The following is a 23,170-nucleotide window of genomic DNA, read 5'->3' as shown; positions in this document are numbered from 1 at the left end:
GTGTGTGCGTGCGTGCGTGCGTGTGCGCGCGCGTGTGTGTATGTGTGTGTGTGTGTGTGTGTGTGTGCGGGTGGGATTGAGAGACACGAACCGATAGAGGTAGGTACAACGGTGGATGCAAGGAGAGTGAGTATTTTACTTTGTAGCCGTAAAGACTGTCAGGTACGACAGCTGGCCGCGTTAGAGCTTGGGAGCGACTGGAGGCACTTGGTGTTCAGTGATCTTCATAATTGAAATTCGTGTTAAAGCTATAGATTTCAAATGCCGAAAGATGGGCCCATAGAGAACATCGACATCGGGGAAGCACCGATTAAGGTATGCGGAAAGACCGATTAATTTGAAGCCAATGTTAAATACACTTACTCACTTAATTGTCGTTATTGTAATATAATTTTTCAAAAGACACAACCAGTTCTGGAAAAATTATCTGAAAATGGTACCATATATTCGAATGTACAGCTTTATTCATGATGCCTAGGTGTGCATAGCATTGCTTGCATTGCTGTATAATATATAGGCTTCAGTATGGATTGCTTTGCCATACTATACACAGGGTCTGAATGATGAAGTAGGCCTACTTTAAGTTCTACCATAACAGATGTAGTAGCCTAGTCTTTACATTCAGTGGTACAGTCTATGCTTGTGTGTGCTATCAGTTTGCAGCTGTAATTGATTCTGATGATGATGATGGTGATTAGGCTGGTGAATGATGATGATGATGATGATGATAAAGGAGATGGTGATTATGGTGGATGGGGTTTGTGTGTGTGTTTGTGTGTGTGTTTTAAATAGGATGTTTTTTCGTGCTAGGGGATAGTATGTATGTTTAAAGACATGATGATGATGATGATGATGATGATGAAGACGTCGCTGATGATGATATTGTGGGCCCCTCAGTGTGACAGCATGACCCTGGTCAGTGCGCCCAACGTCCGCAGAGGAAGTACTCCCTTGCCCATCAAGCACCAGCTGCGGCGTGAAGAGGCGGTACATGAAGACTGTGACTGGATGCTAGCGGGGGCCACATCCTCCCCCCCGCCCATCAACTTCAGCCCTGCCCTGGATGAATCCCTGATGGGAGCGTTGGACTGCCGAGCCGACGGCCCGCTGAGGATTGCCCTGCTCGGCCAGAACGGGGTGGGGAAGACCTCACTGGCCATCGCCTTTGCTGGAGAGATGGACGGGACGGCATCTGTGGATTCTGATGGTACTGTTGTGCGCTGTGCTTATTGTGTGTTGTATGAGGACCAGCTCACATTCCTGTGTTTCTGTTTGTGTGTGTGTGAGGATGCCTTTTCACATGTGTTTGTTTGTATATTCAATGTGTTAGATTGTATTTGAGAAAAAGATGCTTGCAACTACTGTATTTCCTTTCGCAAGTGTGGATTATTGTATATTTTTTTATATTTTTTGCTGTGTTTGGTTTGTATGGTGTGTGTGTTTCAATGTGCGTTGTGAGTGTGCGTGCACCCATATATCAGCTCTTGTGTGTATGTATGTTGCATGTATGTGTGCGTGTGTTTGCACGAGTGTTTGCACTTGCACCGTGCATATGGGCAAGTTTTGAATGTGTGTGTGTATTCTGTGTGTGTGAACAGCAGAGGCGTTACTCACACATACAGCAGCAGAGGTGCTGTGTGTGTGAGCCCATGTGGCTGTAACAGGCTGCCGGTGGCAGAGTGGCTACCCAAGCCACTACACCGGGTCTCCCGCTCTGAGGAGAGACATAACCCTCTGTGTGCTCTGGGTCTCTCTCAGGGGAGGGCTATGTGCGAACCGTCACCGTGGATGAGGAGGACAGCACCATCATTATCTATGACAACTGGAGGCAGGTGAGCCATGTCACCATGTAACTATCAATACCAGAACAATAACCCATCTTAGTTGTAAGGGCATTGCAAAGTAAAGTCTCATATATAGGTCCAGTTTGGTTGAGGAAAGACAAGCGTAAGATACATTGGAGCGCAGCATCTCCATCGTCGACTAGTTACATCTCTCAGCCTCTTCTGTGTCCACTATGGAGATTTTCCTGTCCTTCCACGACTGTATGTGGATAGTACAGAATTGACTTCAGCTATATATATGAATGCATGTGTATCCATATGTGGATGGAGTGTGTGTGTGTGTGTGTTTTAAATGGGATGTGGTTGCGTGCTTGGTGATAGCAAGTGTGTTTAGAAACAAAAGATTAAAACAAATGAGCGAGCATTTCTTTATGATTTTTACAATGCGTGTGAATTATTGACAGAACAATTTTTATAAAAGTATGACACAATCGTAAAGTATGGTGGTTGGACGGTGGTGTAAAAACAAGATAACTGATATTTACAGCTTTCCTATTCTATTTATGTCAGTATTTATTAAGCACCTGGAGGTGCTAAAACCAAGCCTTCTCTCTAGCTCTCTAGTACTATTTCCCGGATTGCTTCCTTGGCTTCGACCCTGCTTGTCCCTGACCTGTCCTCGTCGTTCCTGCCCTGGCAACCTGAACAGCCTTTTGTCCCTGACCCGTCTGCCTGCTCGCCCCATGTCTGTCTCCAGTAAACTTGGATTCCCGTTTTGGACAATGAACTGTTGAACTGTTCCAACACTGGTCTTGGTCTGTGCTGTTCTTGGGTTCAACCTCACGCCCCATTACAGTACAATCTGGCCAGAAATGGACCCAGCTCAGATTGACGACCGGATATCTCGGAAGGAGGACATGTTAAATCAGCTGGTTGCTGCTACTACGGCCGCCTGAGCGTTATGATGGCGATCCTGTCACCTGTAACGCCTTTCTCTGCAACTGCTCCATCATCTTCTCCCAGCAGCCGCTCACCTTTTCCTCAGAGGAAGCCAGGGCGGCTTATACTATTAACCATCTCACTGGGCTAGCGTGTCTTTAGGGCACAGCTGAGTGGCAGAGGGGGACCCATGCCTGCCTCTATTTCCAGTCCTTTGCCAACAAGCTCAGGAGGGTCTTTGGCACTAGACCTCTGGGGGCCGAAGCTGGACGAGAGTCGTTGGATCTGGTCCAGGTGAGCCCCTCAGTCACGGACTATGCCATAGACTTCCACACCAAGGCCCCCCATGTGTGACTGGAACCCGGCCGCTGTCCGTGATGTCTTTATGCGGGGGCTGGCTGGGTACATTAAGGATGAACTCATAGCTTATGAACTGCCGTTTACACTGGAGGGTCTAATTGAGCTCGCCACCCGTCTCGACCTGCGCATCCAGGCTCACAGGAGGGAGAGACGCTCAGAGTTCCAGTCACGTTCTGCCCAGCCACACAGTTCCTCTCACTCCAGGTATCCAGTAACTCCTGCCTCCTCCTCGTTTGCCTCAACCGCCCCTGTAAGTGTGGAGGATGCTGAGGAGAGGGAGAGAAGGCAGAGACAGAACCTTTGTATGTACTGCGGCCAGCCAGGACACTTTGTCAGCCGGTGTCCAGTAAAAGCCAGAGCTCACCAGTGAACGGCGGCATACTGGTGGGCTCCATCGTTGGTCCTGCCTCCCCTAAAAGACCCACCCTCTCAGATGAGTTCCTGCTGCCTTCTGGCTCCCACTCCATCCTCGTCGATTCAGGGGCTGACGAGAGCATTATGGACCAGGCCCTCGCTCCAGGCCCTAGTTTCTCCGGCTTGGAGTCCAAGCCGGAGAAACTATCATTGCCAATCTCTGCCAGCGCCCTGGATGGACAAGTGCTGGGGAGGGTTACGTCACAAACGAACCCTGTGCGCATGCTCCTGCCGGGGGACAACAGTGAGACCATCCAGTTCCTGCTCCTGTCTACACCAAGCCAGCCTGTCATCCTGGGATACCCCTGGCTTCACAGGCACAACCCCAACATTGATTGGACTACCTGTTCCGTCCGGGAACGGGTAGTATCAAGTAGGCGTGGCCTATGTGACGTATTGGTTCCGGCTTCCTCACCTGTCTAAAGGTGCTGCCATCTGTGGCTGGAGTAGTTATTGCAGCTTATGTGTTGGTCCTGCTCCCCTTGTGGCTATGTATAGTAATGCAGCTTGTGTGTTCGATCCTGCTTCCTTGTGGCTATGTGGGGGCAGCTTATGTGCTTAAAATACGTAACATATTATGCATACAATGGTCAATCTATAACTGGTACATCAAGTGTGGCTGATTCTGAGGTCCCTCAGAACGGCTTGCTCAGCTTTCCTCCTACTCTCGATAACCTCTCCCAAGTATTTTCTCCAGCGCTGCATTGGGAAGCATACCGGGATATAGCTTACTAGTTTGGAACCATGTGTTTCCTCCTCCACTCTCGCAGGACCTGTCAGGTCTTCAGTGCGAGGTGTGTGTTCTGGTCTTCTCTGTGACCGACCGGAGGAGTTTTCACCGCACCGCTCAGCTCCGGCTCCTCTTGAGAGAGACTCAGCCTCAGACTCCCATAATCCTCGTGGGCAACAAGAGCGATCTCGTCCGCTCTCGTGAGGTCAGCGCCCAGGGTAAGATGGCCGTCCTATAGTCCACTGACATGAATCTGTGTTGTGTTGGGTATATTTCCTTACTTAGTTGCATAACGTTGGTATTGGCTTTCTTTATACTGCAATATGAATTTAATCTCAACCTTCTGATCTGTACCTTTCTGGTCAAAACAAACATCATTTTGACATCCAATTCACAAACAGCTCTCTTCAGTCAATATGAAATGCAATTGTAATTAGTTTGAAGATAAAATACGAAGGCGTACATCCACATTGGTCTCAAATGCACCGAGGGACTGCTGCCCCTAGTCATACACAGATTCATTAACTGTATAAGTACTTCACCATTGGCTACTAGCCAATATTAAAATTAATAAAACACATCTGTGTTAATCCTTTAGCACCTCTCTACAGCCGTTTTGTTTTTTTGTCATGCATAATGTACAATATTGCAAAAGGATTACAAATGTAAAGTGTTTAACCCTGATTGGGTAATGAAAGATCATCATTCTAATTTCACAACGCATGCACCCATGCTAATTACAGCGGCAGTAGCCCTCAGCTGTTTTATTCAGTGCTTCCATCACCCGAACCTCAGCCTAAGCTACCGCCATCGACTGATCTTGGTTCCTCTCCATCTCTCACACACCGTCCCCACCCCTCCAGAGGCCGTGACGAGTGCAGCCCTATTCCAGTGTCTGTACCTGGAGATATCTGCCTCGCTGGACCACAGAACCCCCGAACTCCTCGAGTGCGCCGTGAGGCTCGCCAGGGGTCAAGCTCCGTGGCCCCCGGGCGCCAGTGCCGAGGACATGATCGGAGGGGGCCAGCGTGAGAGCATAAAATCTCGCGCAAAGCGCTTCCTGACTAACCTGGTGCCTAGATACCCCCGGGATCGTGAGCGCGAGGGCGGGAGGTTCTTCAGGCAGAAGTCCCGGTCTTGCCATGACCTTGGGGCTCTGTGATGTTCCATTCAAGCTGTAAAGAACATGTCTGGATTTTTTTTTTTTTTAAGAAAATGGAGGGCGAGCAAAATCGTGTAAGGTAGAAACAAAAGCAAATTAAAGCTGGTTTAGAAGTTAGAGATCAATCATGGAGATGAGAAGGTGAAAATGGTAAAATGAGTTGAGATTAGCAGTGCTGAACATGATCGCTTTAAAGTAGTTAGGTCGTAAATAACAGGATTATGCCGTCGTTCACAAATGCGTCTATATTGAAATCACTGGTAGGCCTACTTGAACATAACATTACCAATCCACAATCACTTGTAAATATATAGCCTACGGAGGTCATGATTGTAGAATCGTCCATGAAATGTTTTCACAATAAACACATTTTCTGAATCCAAAACGATATAATTTTTTCGAGCACGATACGACTGGTCATGTTGACATTAAAATATGGCACAAAGCTAGCATACTCATGACCACATTAAATTGAGGTATGCTATAGATTTTCCTGTCTATCTCCCATACAGAACGCCAATGTAGGGTAGATTGAGACTGCACGCATCACTGGATAGAGAAGGGCAGGAGATTGAAAAGGAAGTGCAGAACTTGTATGGAGAGTGCTTGTTGCCAGGGAAACGGTTACTGAGGAGACCTGGTTAGAGGCATTTGTGACATACATTGTGTCCAATGAGGTTCCTCAACCGTACCCCATTACTGAAAAGGCTACATGAGAATACGGAACAGAGGCATCATATAAAACACAAAACTAAATAGGCAGGATTTGGACAGATAGCAGGCTAGTGCTGATACCCCTTCTCAGCCTCCCACATCCACCCGTACAGAATTAACATTAAGGGTTTTCGTTGGCATCCCAGCAGTACAAAGATTAAAAAAAACAAACAATGTTATAAAAATATGGCCTCAGATTCTGACTCACTCACTTGGCTCCAAAATCATTAAAGGGAATTAATGGATTTAGCCTTGAAATTTGTAACAAGATCCCTCGTGTGGTAGGCTTAGTGCAGTGCACGCTCATAAAATAAGAAACACCAAGAACGGCCATGCATGTGAGGAAATGGGGTATGGCTATGCAATATGATTTCTAATCTGTCACTATTAGTTCTGTCAGGACTAAGTCATCTTTTAAATTTGAAATAGCAGAAATGGCATGCACATAAATAATTGTTCTAGCCCATACAGCCACATATACTTGGGGAATAGGTTTAATGAATTTAATGAATGTTTCAGGTTTAAGCACAGTAGTTGGACAGGAAGAACCAAGACAACACAAATATAACTCATTAGATGTGGAAAAAAAAGGTCTGGAATGGGGAAAGCAACTGGCTTAAAGGCTGCAGGACTGCAACTTCTTGTCAGCGATCTTGAGAGACACCCAGGTATTAAGCATGGAGGCTCTCAGCTTGGACCACACCAGGTGATTGCCGAGTCCGAAGATCTGGGCGGCGAACTGGGCTGCAGCGTCTGGAGACAGCACAGTGGAGCAGCCGAGACCTATGGATCAGAGGGGAGTTCCAAAGGTTCACCTTTTCTCTACAGGGCCCAACACGTGAAGAGTGAGGAAGAGGTGCTTTACCACTTGGCATGCGCAGGGACGACCACACATCCTGTGCCCCCCAGTCAGCGGTGATTGGCGGACAGTTGATGACGGGATAGGCCGTGTTGCCCGAAATCACCGGGCCAAGGCCGTTGCTCCTTCCCGCCACAGCCACAAAAACAGTAGGAACACCATCACCTAGGGAACACAGGACACATTTAGTCCAAATGGTCTTTTGGTTGTTTGATTTTTCTTTTGTTGTATTTATGTACATACTGTAAAAAAATTTAAGCTAAAATGTATATCCAAGAGCTTGCTAACATTTATATTAAAAAAAGATGACTGTGTAGACTGAAGCACTGTGTGGCACTGGAGACTTTTTGCCACTCAACCCAAATTGTTTTGATGGGCTCCTCCGACAACAAGAAAACAAGTCGATCTCACACATGAAGCCTGTCTATTGGAGCGTTGGGCAAGAAGTTGCTAACTGACAGAGGTCCTGATAGTATGGTAAAGGCTGGCCTCACTTGTGCCCCCTGACAGGTGTATAGCCTCACTCAACCCAAGAATACATCAGACTCTTGCCAGGTGAGTGATTAAATCAGCCATCAACAACACTGCCTGAAGGAAATGCAATTTCCTGCAGAAAAAGGGGCAAGTGCTGTAGTTTAAAAACACACTGAAACATCTGTTAAAGACTTCTATTTATATTTAATAGCTGAAGGGAAACGTTTGAGTTCAATAGAAATGAATTAATAATGAACCTCAGAATGACAATAGTTGAGCACTGCCTGCAGCTCTCCCCTAATGAAGCCCAACAATGACAGTTGAGCACTGCCTGCAGCACTCACCTAATGAAGCCCAACAACAACTAGGTGAGCGCTGCATGCAGCACTTACCTAATGAAGCCCAACAATAACTAGGTAAACGCGGCCTGCAGCACTCTCCTTATAATAGAAACACAAAGTGTAGATGTGAGTGACATGGAACATATTTATCCAATTCCTGTAGTAAGAAGCTTTAAAGACATACCTTCATACTCTGCTTTGATGCGCAGGGTCTCATCAGGGCCTTTGTGTGCCGAGGTGACCCTGAGGACACAGGGCACTCCATAGGATCCGCAGGCCTTGCGGATCTTGTCGCAGTGAACCATGTCAGAGGTTGAGCCCATCAACACCACCACCCTGCCCGACGCCGGGTTCTCCAGAAGCAGCTGAAGAACAAGGCATTCACAGTCAATAAACCATAGTAAATACAGGTTTTTTCTGAAAGTACTTGTGTTTTAGGCACGTAGTATTTACTGCTGCCGCCACCACTTGACAGTATCAATTAGAACATGGTAAAGACATTTAGAGCAATTAGGATAATATAGTACCAGTTTAGAACAACAAAACTATTGTGGGTGTAAAAAAAAAAAAAAAAGGGTGGTATATTAATTAGGTCTAATCAATAGGTCACATGGGCCAGGCGGGGGTGCTGTGATAGAGTAAAACTGTAGGCATTTTTCAATGCCAAGCAGGTACGGTCCTGGCTTGGCACACCCTGCAATTTCACTGTCTTGCCTGTGCAAAACTGAGGGGTTAAAATCCGCCTTTGTCACGGAGCCGGCTCTCTTCGTTCATTGGAGTAGGCGGGGCTACGCAAGGAGAGTAGACCTCGAGAAAATTACATACTCCGAATGTTTCTTTATTCAAGCCACTGGCATTCACGAATGAGTCGAAAACATCTCAGTGTAGGTTACTATATACAATTGCAAAAACACCAACATATTCTTTATTTTGCTGACCACATGTTTTTGATCCCGACAAAAGCCTCATTAGGAAAGTTCCTCTGCGTCTATTGTAGATAATGCCCATCTTTCGCCGTCTTTGTTAAATGCGACTGCATCACCTTCTCTACCATGATGTCAGCAGCTTGCAGACTTCACCGTCTCTCCAGTTAGTACTACTCATGTTGATATCACTGCGTTGTCTCTGTTCTAGAGACAACGCAGCAACACCTCTACCGAAGTCCCGCCCCTGGAACCGCGAAGCCCTCTAATTGCAATTACATCAACCCCCCAATGTCTGTAGGGTCTGAGAGGCTAAATCGGGGTGCAAGTCAAGCCGGTATATTACCTTGGTCAGTGTAAACGAAAACCATGCCGGGAAAAAGGTGGGCATAAGTCGGGCATATTTGGCAGTGTAAAAACGTTAAGTGACTGCTCCCTATTTGGAGGGAACACGTTCCCTTTAGCACGACCCCAACCAGACCCACACACCTTCTAAAAACATTAACAACTTAGCTACCACTGAGGCCAATAGTGCACTTGAAGGAGTTTTATGAACAAACAAATTTACAAATAATTTTGACTGAATGACGATCATTATCAGAAGGGTAAATCTTGCGCCAACAGCAACAGAGTTCTTCCAGTAGGGCTGCACGATTTGGGGAAATATCGAATTGTGATTTTGACCAAAAATTGCAATTGCGAATTATAAAATGACAAGTTGGAGCGCAGCAACGGCAACTATGTTTTTGCGTCAACAAATATCGATTTTTTTTCATCTTATATCGACATTGTGCTTGAAGGTATCGAGATATGACTTTTGGTCCATGTCGCCCAGCCCTAACGTGTTCACACACACACATTAGTGTCGTCATCGAAATGGTCAGTTTCTTTGTCCTGCCTGCAATCCCTTATCGGGCATCTATCAACAACTCTAACTTTCCATAAGTCTAAGGAAAATTATGGTTGCTCTGTGGTAAGTGAAGGAGTTCAGTGGCAGCAGTTATCAACAACATGACTTTCCTTTATGTGGCAACTGCGAGCCCCACCAATCAAAGAGTGTTGGTTGGACTGTGGGTTGTGTAGTGCTTTTAAATGACATGAAAACATCCTTTTCTTAAAACGTTCAACTTGTAGCTTCTACAGGAGCATATACCATCTTTAAACCACATAAAGGCTTGTGGTACGTATACTTTGGATGGTTATGACTTTATGACTAATAATCAAAAACTCAATGCAGAATATGAATGGGATTTTCAGAACACTGTTGTGTTCTACAGAAATCCAATTGGTTGAGAATTAACCAAATCCCCACAATGAACACATGCTGGCTAAAGGCCAAACAATGAGACTCCTTTAAAGAAAGCCACGAGAACAGAGGGGCCTCATCAGTGGGTAGTACGTACCTTGACCTTTTCACAGACCCACTCAAAGTTCCTCTTAACCACCTGCATAGCTTCAGGTGTGACCTCTTTAAGATCACGGTACACCTAGCACAAGGAAGAAAAATAGTACACATTATGCAAAGAGATTTCCTCCCAACAGAACTGCATTGGTAGAGATCTAGTGCACCAAAGGTGGAGGACCTATACCTGCTTGTCCTTCTGCTGGCTCCGATCTCCTGCTGGCCACAGCCTCCATGAATCATTGTCAACCACGTCTGCGAGGACAACCTCTTTGGTGTTGACGTTGACACCAAACTCAATCTAATAAGATATTCATTAAATAAAGCCTAAATTATGGTTCAACACATTTCACAAGTACAATAGTACAAAAATTCTACCTTTGTGAAAAGGTATTATCGTAGGAAGAACACAGCGATCACTCATAAAACAAATGAGTCTCCTTGTGTACCAGCGCACGGTTAGCAGACTAAACTAGTTCAAATATGTCCCCCATCCGTCCTCGTTTACATGAAAAATAAACTCATTATGCATGTGCTAGGGATGGACGATTCTATTGATGCTAGATGGATTCCATCGTCGATTGTCTCAAGTTGACGTTGAAAAGGTGTTTCTTTTTTTTATTAATAATTATTTTTATTGCCGGAAAAACAGCACTGTGGTGTGCTGGTGTCTACTTTTACAGCTTAAAAAGCCCCGCAAATTGTAATTGAATTTAACTGGCACAGGAGGAAATGCACTTCGTAGCGCTGACCTGCTGTGGTCACTCACTGCTACGAGAGGAGAGGGCCTCGAAACCTACCGGTCTGCTCGCATGGCGAAATGACATCACACTCCGCTGCATGTCACTTTGAAAAACTTTCTGTGTGCGCGTGTGTGTATGCGCGTGTTAAGACAATGGCGGAGCCATTGCGTGCGTGTGTTTAAGCCGCGTTTAGATGGACACTTCTGATCCTATTTCATTTCTAATCTGAATAGATCTATTCCTATCATGCAATCCGAATGTACTGTATATATGGCATTTGGTATGCTTACGTCCGTATGTCTCTCGCGCACAACCGTATGTTGGTCTGGACTTATATGATATATGCAAGGGATACATTATAATAAACATCATCCTGCGTATTACATGGCTCCTTGCCAAAACAAAACAATATCTTAACACAGTGTGTCTTTTTACAATTACCATTCATAGTGTGGACCAGTAGAGAAATAGGGTGCCAAAGACGTTGACGTCGCTTAGCAACCGGACACATTGGGATTGATAAGTTACAGGACTACTTGCGGAGTGATAAGAAAGACATGAATCAGGCAAAAAAATCCACTTTCCTTGACAGCGGTCTAGTTCGGTGTGCATAAAATTACAGACAGACCAATTGGGAACTACTACAGCTGCTGATGCCATCTCGCTAAGGTAAAAAGTAGCTACACCCACCTCAAACCAATCGGAGTAAGTGTATACATGTCGATTATAGCGGACTACACCACCTCTTTCTATTCCGCATGGAATTGTATTCCGATCAGAGAATTGTATTCCGATTGAGGCGTATATAAGAAAAATATTATTCCGATAGAGCTGTTCTTCCACTTGTAATCGGATCAGAAGTGTCCATGTAAACGCGGCTATCTGCACACTATAATCTCAATTTTGTATGATGTTTTTTTGGCAGTAAGGGGGCAGCAATACTACCATGTACCTTCATGTCAACCAAAGTGCAGTTTTGGGTAGCCCAGGCCCTCTCCAGGATCTCAAAGATGGCCACGGTGCTGCGGTTCATGATGTCCACCTCACACTGGCTGATGGCGAGCCCAGCCAGAGAGAAATTGGCCAGCAGTAGTTGCTCCTCTGACCATTGCGGGTCATTGTTGGCATCATCCTAAAGCAAAAATAACCCATTCAAAGCAAAGTGTAGGACCAAGGTCTAAAAGCAACATAGAGAAAAATTATAATGCATAAGAATTCAAGCAGGTAAAGTAAAAATACCGCTCGGAAAACCGATGACGGTGGAAAAGGACATAGGGCTTTTACATCGGAATGCATCATGTGATTTATGGTTGGCAATGCTCCTGGCTACTTTGAGTTGTCAGGTAAATAACGTAAATATAACTGAAACTAGGCCAATCAAAACTTTGATTTTCATGAGAATTGCTGTGAACGTTTCAAAACACAACCTTTCCCTAAAATAAAAAAAATCCAAATTGAATTACCAAAACGAATTACCAAAACACCATTCCTACCAATAACATTCCTATGCTCATATACTTCTGTAATGGACGCGGTCATTGCGACGTGATGTTAGAATGCAGAAGCCCTGCACATTTTCTTCTGAGAACACACAATGCGCTTACTTTGAAAAACATCTCCAGCTTCAGTGGAGAGAAGCGATATCCTTCCTTGACGCCAGGATTTCTCTTGAGAAAGGACCCGGTGGCCACCCTTCGACAGACCCACTCGATGGGGATCATCTCACAGTGGACCGCGATGAACGCTGTGTCCGAGTGCTGCTCCACAAATGCTGTCTTGATTCCTGGACGTTACAAGCATTCATCAAGTCCATTCTACTCAATGCTTCTAGAGCAGATCATGCAGCATGTATGGAATATTTCGATTGGGGGATTAACCATGTGTTCATTCATTAACATATTTTGAGAAATTATTGTCTGTGTGTAACATGAACATAGAAATGCAGAAAAGTAGGTAGCTCCGGAAATTAACTATAGGCTATAATTAAGAAGGTCGTCATTGGCACATGATGACTGACATATGACATCCGATTCATGGAGGAAGACTTACAAACACTGCATAACAGCTAAAAAATCCACAGTTCCAGTGACTCGAATCACTCCGGACGGTGTTTCTCACCTGCCTCCTGCAGCAGCTTGAACACGCAACTGGTGGTTTTGTTAGCGATAGCGGCCTTGCCCTCCATCTGGTCTTTCCGAACCGCATTTCCAGCAGTGATCTGGTTTTTGGATTGCACCAGAACTAAACCGGGCTGATCCACAAGCACATAAATTTCCTTCGTCTTTCCCTCGTTCAGTTTCTGGCCAAGTTTAAACTCTGACAAAAGACAAACAAAAAGAAATATGCACAGCCAAAAAAGCGTCCATTAACATCTGATAGACTTACTGAAATGTGAGGAATGTTGTGCAAAAACTTTTTGGGTAGATGAAGAGTCGGCCTACCTTGTGCAGTGGCCATGGCGTTCTTGCAAAACGTGTAGTCCTTGCGAATGAAACAAAAGACAAAGACAAAACGACCGACAGCGTTTTAAACGTCTGAAAATAAACCCGTGGCTTACAAATTAGAGATGGTAGAGAATGGAGCGCGTGTCCGGACTCGGGAGAGGAACAGGGAAGTTTGCTAAAGTGACGCAACGACCAATTGCAAGAGCCAATCAGAGCACTGCATTGGTACCACGTGGGGGTAATAACGTTGCCGTTCCAGAATCAGAATTGTAGTATTTTAGTGCAACCCGGTTTTTCGACTTTTCTACGGGCACAGTGATCCGAAATAATTCATCAGAAGTCGTCAGAACATTAATGTTATCATAGAAAACGTAAATTGGTCATTTACCAGATGAGGATGCTTAAAGTTGAATGATCGTAAATTGTCACGTGCGACTGATAGTCGTGCTTCCACCCGTTCTATCGATAGGCCGTTCCAGTTGTGTCGAAAACGGTTCAATTCACTGGACACTTAGCAAGTCTACCGATTTGCACGTGGTTAAGGAAATCGTGGTGTAATCGCGCTCTTTAACTTTTTCTGTAAGTACGTGCAGCGGAGGCAAGCAAGTCCATTAAGGATGGAGTTTGAAGAGAATGGGATCGGAGAAGAGTGCGGCGTCTTCGGATGTGTTGCAGCAGGAGAGTGGCCAACACAGCTGGAAGTTGCCCAGGTCTTAACTTTGGGACTTACGGCGTTGCAACACAGGTATGTTGCAACACATGATAGACACGATCATTAATATTCCCACGTTTTTAATACTTCCGTATCCTATACTATTAACCTATGCCAGTTAATAGTCTTAAATCCAATAATTTATGACCTTGGGCAATCTGACCTTTACAGTGGCATAAACGTTGTATACTCAATCATCATTGAATACTAGATATTATGCTCTTCCCTTTTACTCCATCCACCAATAACCAGGGATCATGTGCCTCAATTCACAGCCCAAAACATGATGGGCCTACAGCTTTTATAAGTTGTTTAGTTGCATTTTTTGTTGTACTAATAAAATTGCTTTGGTTCTTGGCACTTGGTAGTAATACGGGGGGAATCGAGGTTACCTTGCTGTCCGTGATCGGTTTAGACGCCCAGAAGGAACGAACTGAACTCATCTCTATTATCGGAATGTCGTCCTGTTCTTCTTTACTGGTAACGAGTCTTTTCGCAAGTCTCACTGTGGTATCTGAAAATAGAAATATGAGCAAAGAAAGGGTTATATTGTTTATGTGGCCAAGATACGTGGCCTTCAATAAGATTAGATGCTTTTCCAGTAAAGTAGATGCATGTGATTTCATTACGAATCACGACTTGGTCAGCTGTTGTAACTCTTGACCATCCGTCTTTTATAATGTAATTTCAGAGTCACCGGACTGAGTCCATGGCTAACCCAGTTGCGCAAAATCACGTTGCTGGCTATCTTGCAAATTAATGAACATGATAGACACTCTTAACAACCTTGATGTACAGCTTTTCTCTTTATTCCTCTGTTTTCTGAAAACGTTGTTTCTGCATGACCTGCAATATGAACAAAATTCAATTTCCATGATCCCGCACTCTAACTATCAAACCCTGCAAGCTTTTAACCACTAGATATGCACAAATGTTTGTAATAATATGAATAGGAAATGACTATTGTATCAGACTCACGTAAAACGCTTCTCTGTGGTTGTTGCCCCAAACTGTGCTCCATGACTACATGTGGCTTAGATTCTGCATCGTGAATACATTGTATGACCTCCAAGCTTGTAGAAAAGAAAGAATCAGGATTTTGGGTTCCGTCTTCCCCAACGCCAGGATTTGACTTGGTGGTCAACGATTTGGTCGGACTGACGCCAGCCGTGCTTCTCTCCTTATTGCCTGTCATTCTTGAGAGTCCGTCTGGCTCAATGTAGGGCTCTGTGTATCCCATCACACATGGCGAGTCAGTACTGGTGCGGGTCAGAAGGGCGTCCACCTCGTCATAGAACCTCATGAGGCGCCGCGGGTCGGTGCCCTCCGCCTTCCCCTTCTGCAGAGAGCGATACAGGTACTTGAGGTTCTTGTACTTGGTGTGGCACTGCTTCCAGTCCCTCTCGACGCCCTGCAGCATTAACCTGTTTGAGATCTGGACGAAGATGTCCCTCTTTCTGGTGGAGTTCTCCAGCTGCTTGCACATGCCCTCCTCAGACCAAACTTGAATAAGCGCCCGGATCTCCTGGTCACTCCAGTTCCGGCCCGTGTCCGATACAGTTACCACATGGAACTGGCCACTGCCTGACGCAGCTAGGTTTGAAGATAGGTAGGTATCTTGAGTGACCAAATATTCATTGAGTAAGCAGATGTACAAAAACAGAAATGCAGATATTTTTAATTGTCAGAAGATTATTTTTTCACGGCTGCCCAGTATAAATCTCAAAATGTGATAAATGATTGTTGAAAGATTTTAAGGGACATTCTTCTTTCAATGTTCCTTTTACATACATTTGCCATTATTTCATCTTTATTGTTGTGGATTATATAAATGTTTGCCAGCAAAGTTTGCTGATAAACCCTGTTTGTATTTGTAATTTATATACTGACTGTTAAACTCTTACCAAAATCAGAATTGAAATAATTTATTGTATTTAAGTACATAGATTTTCCAATGAACCCACCTTGTAGGTTTTTCCACTACATCAGGCCTTTATCCTGAGTAGGCAACCTGATAGTGTGGCATCTACAAAATGATAACCCACAGCTGTGAGATGGATAATGACTGATAATGCTCGCTCAGGTGATAACGTTAAGTGTTCTAAACAGGGTGAACAAGGTAAGTAAGCAACATGTCTATAACGTTTTGAAGTGTAGTTCTCGATAGTCCAAATCTTTTAAACAAGGACTTCATAATTTTTGGTTTATACTGTGCAGCCTGATGTATTTGTTTCTTTCAAACCTGTTCCTTTCAGTCTCTGCTCCATATCTACATCATTCTCATAGTCGTCACTGTCATCTGAAAGGACAGCATAACAAGTTAAAGAGTTAAAGAGTTTTCCAAGTGGGTGTGTTTGAACTACTGGGTGCTGCTGATATCTGAAAAAATGTAATTAATACTTGCCATCATCAATTTCTATGATGACCTCATTCTCGGACGCTCTGATGGTCTGCGGCGTCTGGCCTGCCGGAGATCCCAGAATTCCTGCTTCCATGTCTCCATTACACCAGGCCCCGATGTCCAGTTCCCTATCGGTCAGAATGCCTTCCACCTCGTCAAAGAACTTCATATACTTCCCCGGACCCACTCCGCTCCCTGTGGCCTGCACATTCCTGGCAGTCTTGTACTCGTACTTGAGGTTTTTATACTTGGTGCGGCATTGCTTCCAGTTCCGCACCACGCCAAAGTTCTGTTGCATCTGATGGGCCATTTCCTGGAAAATTGACTTGTTGCGAAGTGTGCACTTGAGTTGGTCCCGAATGGTTCGGTCGGCCCACACGCACAGCAGAGCGCGCACTTCCTTGTCGGTCCAATGGCGGCCCCCCTCTTCGGCTATGTATGGAGTGTAAGGCAGAGGCCCTTGGATCCGCCCATGAAGCGCTGCACAGACCAACATGCATCCACACACCAACAGGCATACATGCTGATGTTATGTTGGGGATGAGATAGTGAGACGTTTGTTCCCAGACACAAAACCAATTTGTTTAATATCTGGCAACCTAGGATACTCGTAGAATAGCAAACCATAACATGCAGGTCAAAACCAAAACAAACGTTCCAACCCAGAACGGAAATTTCTCAGAACATTGTTGTTGTACTATTGTCAGAGAAGCCAGAATTTTTGGATTTGGCATTTTTCCTTAATCTGACATGAAATCATTTTATGATTTTAGAACAGTACATTTGTTACATATAGCTATTTTAGTTTTACAGCTTTTCTTAAATTGTTAGCTGTACACTTAACATTTGGAGTTAAACTTACAATGGCATTCCTTTTCTGAGTAGGCTACATCACTACACGCATCTTCCTGCTCTTCCAAGCCATCTGTAGACCTGTGTGTAGAACTCATTTTGTAAGACGGTTCCTTGGCTGTAGTTTGTTGAAACGTCTCTTTAAGCTCTGGAGTCCGTCGTGGGGATTCTCTTGTTTCTATCTGTGAGAGTAAACACACAATGCATTGTGCTGAATGAGGGAGGACCCATAACATGGCATTTGATTTCCTCTCCAAGCACTCGCTGAAGCTACTCTCGTCCAGAAGCATGTCTGTTTAAGCTTAGGATGTCGTCAGGCAGATAATAACATGTGACTTAAGCAGGAAAGCATTTGACTTGAAGCAGGACCCACATGCAATAGGACTTTAGGCTGGATTCTGATGAGAACATATAGACCAAATCTACATTTTCCATTTAAACAAGATTGGCTGACAAAGCCCAATCTTGCCCCCCAGGTTTTTCCAATCAACACAAGCACAAAGTATTAATTTACCACAAGCCTCATGATGCACTTGGCCTAACATTCCCTCCATTTGCGTTGAACACAGAGCACTCTCAGACGCTCTGAGATTAAGCCAAAGCTAGTTCTGCTCTCAATAACATGCTTGCCTACCAGGGCTTCCCAAACTGAAATAATAGCTAGCAACTCTGCCTCACCCCACTGCCTTTACATGTCGGTATTTACCTCTATCACCATTCCTCTGCCCCCCTTTGTTGCCTTGCTTTTTTCTCCATGATTGGAATGACCTGGAAACGCTTTTCTTCCCCCTCAATTCGCCTCTTATTGCCGACCGGTTTCCAAGGCAACCAGGCGGTTAAACCCGAAATCTACGCCTGCGTGTAACAAAGCAGCCTCGCCACTGGCTTAAGCTGTGTGGCACGGGGGAGGGGCCAAATGTAATCTGAGAAGCAGCTCGGTAAACAGGTTGAAACGGCAGCAACAAGATTTTACATGGCTTTAGTTCTGTAGAGCTGCACATTCCTCCCTGCTTCCGTCGTAGAAGTGTTTGAATTAAACTGGTTTTGTTTGCCTCAAGTGGTGCAGAAAAAAACGTTGTAGCCATGAAATTGAATTGCAATCCACCCGAGATCGTTGATTTCACTGTTGATGTTCTCCCTTCTGTTTACATAGGGGCCAGGAAAGTGCTGGAATTGTCACAAGCAATGGAGCCAGCCCACCAACTTATACAACTCACAAGGTGAAGTCAAAAGCAAGGTGCATTGTTTCATAAGGGAACAACGATGGGTAAAGTAGCCCGGGTTAACCAGCTGTATGAATTAATGTTATTTAACCTGTCCCGGCAAGACTACATATTTTTTAATTATGCAATACGACGGTGCGCCGCTGGCGATCATTTACTTAACACGGCGGTGCGCCAGTTCTTATTACATTGAATGATGAAATTGAAGTTTGGGGCTAAATAAGTCGCAGGAATTCATCACACATGGGTTGGATTACTTCGGTTGTTACGTGTAAAAGCAACACGGAAGTTGTTTCGAAAATTAACTATAAATACACTATTTGGATGGTTTTGTCCGATTTTATCGTCAGCTTCTATTCTTGTTTTGGATTTATTTTGCGTATTGGGTTCTATTATTATATTGTACATCGCTATGTATGTGTAACACATGTATACAATCGTCCGTCGTCTAGTTCGCTTAAAGGCGACAACCGCCTTGGTTATGATGTTTTTGAACGCCACTTGGAATACATTGATTTCATAGCCAGGAAATAAACACCTATGAACGGTTCTCACGTTAATTTGATTTATAGTATTACACGTTTTTTATATGCCAAGAGCAGATACGTGATATATTGTTTGAGAGGATCGTTAACCGGTAAAAATATAAACTAAAATAAACTTATCTCCATCTTAAATTAACTATTTATTTTTTGACTGCATTCTTCAAAACCCCTTACTGGAACCTCAAGCAATGTAGCATGTTTATGCATTTTTACTATTAGTTTTCATACGTACACACTTTGTAATAATGGTCTGTTGACTAAACATGCAGGAAGAATTTCAATTTCTTTTTAATTGGAAACAAATCTTATTTGATTTCTAGTCTCTTTATTAATCTGGATCCCTTTGATTAACACTGGCATTATTGAATAACATTTTATCTTTCATATTAATTAAACTTTTATAATAAATTCTACAAGTCTGATGTATATATGGGGCAAAATTGGCAGCCTTTTTCATCATATTAATTTTCATTGTCAATCCAAGATTGAAGTAAGGGGATTTCAATATTTTATATGCATGACCATACTTGTTATTACAGTGATATATTTTACAGACGGTTTCAAACCTTTGCACGAACGTATTGCTCTTCCTCTTCTAGGGGATGGGATTAGTGAGCACTGCTTTCCCACCTGAAGCGCTTCAGAAGCTCAGAAATGGCAACCTTGGGATTGGCCACACCCGCTACTCCACCTCAGGGAACTCGGAACTGCAGAACTGCCAGCCCTTTGTAGTTGACACCCTGCATGGAGAGATCGCAGTGGCCCACAACGGGGAGCTGATCAACGCTGCTGCACTGCGCAAAAAGGTGTGTGTGTGTGTGTGTGTGTGACAAAAAGCCTAAAAAAACAAATACCAGCCAATCAGTATAATGATCAGTGACCTAGGTTATTAATGCAAATTGATTGTATTAATCTTTGTCAGTTTGGGGCATGTCCACAAACTCAGTCAAGGCAGGCAGGGCTCTCAAAAACAAGAGGTAAAAAACTGGTCAAATTCTGTTCTATTTTAGCTACAATAGGCAGCCTTGCTGTGTGGCTCAGGCGATGTTTCTTGTCTCCTGGAGTTTCAAAGCTTGTTATCTCAGAAATATTTGAATCATTTCTTTACTAGATGTGATTTGTTGGATTGTGTGTATGTGGGTGTGTGCGTGCGTGTGTGCAGGTGATGCGCCATGGCGTTGGTCTGTCAACCAGCTCCGACAGTGAGCTCATCACCCAGCTGCTCGCCCTTACCCCACCTATGGAAGAGGTGGATGCACCTGACTGGGTTGCCAGGTCAGTGTTGGGTAGTAGGATTGTTAATACAGTGATTTATGATACCAGACTATTTTGTTACTTGTATTGGAGTAATTGTGAACAAATTTTTACCTGAACAACTTATACTTATGTTTTTTACTGTACTTAACTTACTTTGAGGTAATGCTCTTACAGTGAAATGAAGCGGCACACATCCATAAGCAATAGTTGAGGGAACATTTCAAATATGTTCCTGAATGTTGATCATATTAGGTAACCCTATGGAAAACTGAGTGGATTTTCTAAGACAAGCTCCTCTACAAATGAACACATGCTAAGCTTTGTGTTTCAGCATAGATTAATAAAACGGGTTGTGCTTTACATCGTTGTTACAATGGATACTGCACAGTCTGAAAAATATAAACCCTGATTTTTCAGAATCAAAAATCTGATGACCGAGACGCCCACATCCTATTCCCTTTTGGTAATGTTCAGAGATGTCGTCTATGCCATCCGGGACCCTTATGGGAACCGGCCCCTCTGCATTGGGCGCATTGTTCCTATCTCCAAACTGCAAAGTTCAGGTGAAGATTTTCAAATATTCATTTTTCTCCCAAGAAGGAACTCTGGGTTACATGGCATGGTAAATGTAAGAGCACATAAGAGCAAGTGGCCTTGCTCTTATGTGGGTCAAATCGCCATACCTATGTGGGAGCAATTAGTGAACCATTATTAACACTGCTGTGCGTCCTCAGAGGAATCCGCAGGCAGACCATGAACTTGCTCTCTTGGTTGCTGTTCAGGTGGCAGTGAGGGGGATACCGAGGGCTGGGTGGTGTCCTCGGAGTCATGCAGCTTCCAGTCCATTGGTGCAAGGTGTGTAGGCTTTTATAAGATACCCCACTGCCGTTGGACGGCCACACCGGTGTCTCCTCATTGGAGCCTTACTAAATGTAGCTTTGGCCTCTTAACTCATCAGGTACTACAGGGAAGTCCAGCCGGGTGAGATAGTCCAGATCTCCAAACACGGAGTCAAAACCCTGAGTATTGTTCCTCGCCCAGAGGGAGATGTCCCGGCATTCTGCATCTTCGAATATGTTTACTTTGCCAGACCTGACTCCATATTTGAAGGTGTGTATAAATTATTGGGAAGCCCTGGGGTACTCTTGGAACTTTACCCATTTCCTTTCTGACTAATTTAGGAATATAATTTTGACAAAACAATAAGTCATTCTAACCAAACAATATTAGTAGTTTCCAAAGCTGCTATGCAATGTAGACTCAATGTCTAGACTAAATGCTGGCTGCTCAATATCACTCAGAAGTTCAGCTTCTGGTGTCCTTTTTTAAAGGTTTTGCCTCACTGTTTCAGGACAGATGGTTTACACTGTCAGGCAGCGATGCGGACACCAGTTGGCCATCGAGGCCCCGACTGATGCAGATTTGGTCAGCACCGTGCCAGAGTCTGCAACCCCAGCAGCACTGGGATATGCTCAGCAGGTTGCAAGTCTTCTATTGATTCACAATGAACAGGGTTTTTAGCCACGGACTCGGATTAAGTGTTTTGACCAAGATGTGTTGTAAACATACTCCTTTTACCCGACCTGGCAGCTGGGGCTGCCATATGTGGAGGTCCTGTGTAAGAATCGCTACGTTGGCCGGACCTTCATTCAGCCCAACACCCGCCTCAGGCAACTGGGAGTTGCGAAGAAGTTTGGAGCCTTGACAGACAACTTTGCCGGGAAACGGATTGTTCTCATTGATGATTCCATCGTCAGGGGCAACACCATCTCCCCTATAATTAAACTGCTAAAGGAGGCCGGGGCTAAAGAGGTTGAGACCCAACACTTGAATTATCCATTATTTTATGGGTTTGGATCTTTTGGTCATGGCACATTTTCTTTTGACAGGTCCATATCCGGGTTGCCTCTCCACCCATCAGGCATCCTTGTTACATGGGCATCAACATTCCAACCAGAGAAGAGCTTATTGCCAACAGGCCAGAGTTTCAGGACATTGCTGGGTACATCGGTGAGTCATATTGGATTCTAGGCTTTAACCTTTTTATTATTCATCACATGTATGGGGAAATTCTGTACAACTTGACATAACAAAATTGACAAAATCCAAACTGTGATGTCACAATGCTGCACATTTTGAAAACGGCTTGTAATGGCTAATCACACTCACACCTGGTGGTATGTTTCCTTTAATACTGAGTAGAATACCGTGTATTCTACTCAGTATTAAAGGAAACATATACCACCAGGTGTGAGTGTGATTAGCAATTACAAGCCGTTTTCAAAATGTGCAGCATTGTGACATCACAGGTGGGCGTGTCCATCTAGATGTGATGGATAGATGGACACACCAACGTGTGATGTCACAATGCTGCACATTTTCAAACCTGCTTGTAATGGCTAATCACACCTGATGGTATGAGATGTCCCCTTTTAAATATGGTCTTGCAGTTTGTCACTAACACTTTTTGTGTAGGAGCGGATAGCGTTAAGTATCTCACCGTGGAAGGCCTGCTCTCTGCCGTTCAGGGAGGCCTCGCCTCCTTGCACGAGAAGGACGAGATGATCAGCTCCAACAACAAACTCTCTAGGAGAGTCGGCCACTGCACCGCCTGCCTTACTGGGAAATACCCAGTTGAGCTTGAGTGGTGACCACGTGGCAGAAAGAAGCACTGATCTTCCCAGGAAGTCTGTGCTTTTTATTTGAAACCTGCTACCTGGACATCACATTAATGTATGGGGAAATTCTGTACAACTTGACATAACAAAATTGAATTAAAACCTTTATTGAATATTCTGCTGCATTTAAGGATTGTATCATTTTCTTAGATTTTGTTAACCCTAAGAGTGGTTTAATGTTAGCACAGATTAACTACATTTATATTAAAGGCT

The 23,170-nt window shown here is 44.3% G+C and overlaps 3 protein-coding genes across 5 annotated transcripts; 2 read left to right on the top strand and 1 right to left on the bottom strand.

The window, feature by feature from the left end:
- Positions 1 to 261: 261 nt before the first annotated feature.
- On the top strand, positions 262 to 5,389 carry LOC307078582 (GTP-binding protein REM 2-like; the record flags this gene model as incomplete). Its single annotated transcript, XM_079740475.1, has 5 exons — positions 262 to 315; positions 898 to 1,207; positions 1,759 to 1,832; positions 4,268 to 4,445; positions 5,091 to 5,389. The coding sequence occupies 5 exons, from the start codon at positions 262 to 264 to the stop codon at positions 5,387 to 5,389; spliced, it is 915 nt and encodes a 304-aa protein (XP_079596601.1).
- Positions 5,390 to 6,579: 1,190 nt separating this feature from the next.
- On the bottom strand, positions 6,580 to 18,087 carry paics (phosphoribosylaminoimidazole carboxylase, phosphoribosylaminoimidazole succinocarboxamide synthetase). Of its 3 annotated transcripts, none has more exons than XM_079740217.1 (16): positions 17,961 to 18,087; positions 17,265 to 17,436; positions 16,406 to 16,882; positions 16,244 to 16,300; positions 14,980 to 15,618; positions 14,788 to 14,847; positions 14,394 to 14,515; positions 13,287 to 13,326; positions 12,964 to 13,161; positions 12,450 to 12,628; positions 11,798 to 11,977; positions 10,290 to 10,403; positions 10,104 to 10,187; positions 7,962 to 8,142; positions 6,969 to 7,127; positions 6,580 to 6,886 (listed from the first exon to the last, which is right to left on the bottom strand). In XM_079740217.1, the coding sequence occupies exons 1-16, from the start codon at positions 17,970 to 17,972 to the stop codon at positions 6,720 to 6,722; spliced, it is 2,841 nt and encodes a 946-aa protein (XP_079596343.1). In that variant the 5' UTR covers positions 17,973 to 18,087; the 3' UTR covers positions 6,580 to 6,719. The 3 variants fall into 3 exon arrangements, with proteins under 3 accessions (XP_079596343.1, XP_079596344.1, XP_079596345.1); XM_079740218.1 differs by having other exon boundaries at positions 14,980 to 15,594; XM_079740219.1 differs by lacking the exons at positions 14,394 to 14,515; positions 14,788 to 14,847; positions 14,980 to 15,618; ... (2 more) ...; positions 17,265 to 17,436; positions 17,961 to 18,087 and adding an exon at positions 13,678 to 13,800.
- On the top strand, positions 13,894 to 22,943 carry ppat (phosphoribosyl pyrophosphate amidotransferase). The gene is made up of 11 exons (XM_079740220.1): positions 13,894 to 14,034; positions 18,408 to 18,474; positions 19,622 to 19,828; positions 20,185 to 20,297; positions 20,697 to 20,842; positions 21,062 to 21,134; positions 21,238 to 21,389; positions 21,631 to 21,758; positions 21,870 to 22,091; positions 22,169 to 22,289; positions 22,755 to 22,943. Exons 1-11 carry the CDS (start codon positions 13,907 to 13,909, stop codon positions 22,928 to 22,930), a joined length of 1,533 nt encoding a protein of 510 aa, XP_079596346.1. The 5' UTR covers positions 13,894 to 13,906; the 3' UTR covers positions 22,931 to 22,943.
- Positions 22,944 to 23,170: the final 227 nt, after the last annotated feature.

This window comes from Pollachius pollachius (genome assembly GCF_949987615.1).
Source record: "Pollachius pollachius genome assembly, chromosome: 7".
In the NCBI taxonomy this organism is placed as follows: Eukaryota; Metazoa; Chordata; class Actinopteri; order Gadiformes; family Gadidae; genus Pollachius; species Pollachius pollachius.
Note: the sequence above shows the minus strand (reverse complement) of the source record. Positions and strands in the feature narration are given on the sequence as shown.

Excerpts from the sequence above, each read along its gene's own strand:
- ppat (XM_079740220.1), top strand. The coding sequence starts at position 13,907 with ATGGAGTTTGAAGAGAATGGGATCGGAGAAGAGTGCGGCGTCTTCGGA. Across the intron at positions 19,829-20,184 it reads CTGCTGCACTGCGCAAAAAG|GTGATGCGCCATGGCGTTGG; the intron begins GTGTGTGTGTGT and ends GCGTGTGTGCAG. Across the intron at positions 21,135-21,237 it reads TTCCAGTCCATTGGTGCAAG|GTACTACAGGGAAGTCCAGC; the intron begins GTGTGTAGGCTT and ends TTAACTCATCAG.
- paics (XM_079740217.1), bottom strand. Across the intron at positions 16,301-16,405 it reads CATCATAGAAATTGATGATG|ATGACAGTGACGACTATGAG; the intron begins GCAAGTATTAAT and ends CTGTCCTTTCAG. Across the intron at positions 7,128-7,961 it reads CATCAAAGCAGAGTATGAAG|GTGATGGTGTTCCTACTGTT; the intron begins GTATGTCTTTAA and ends TGTGTTCCCTAG.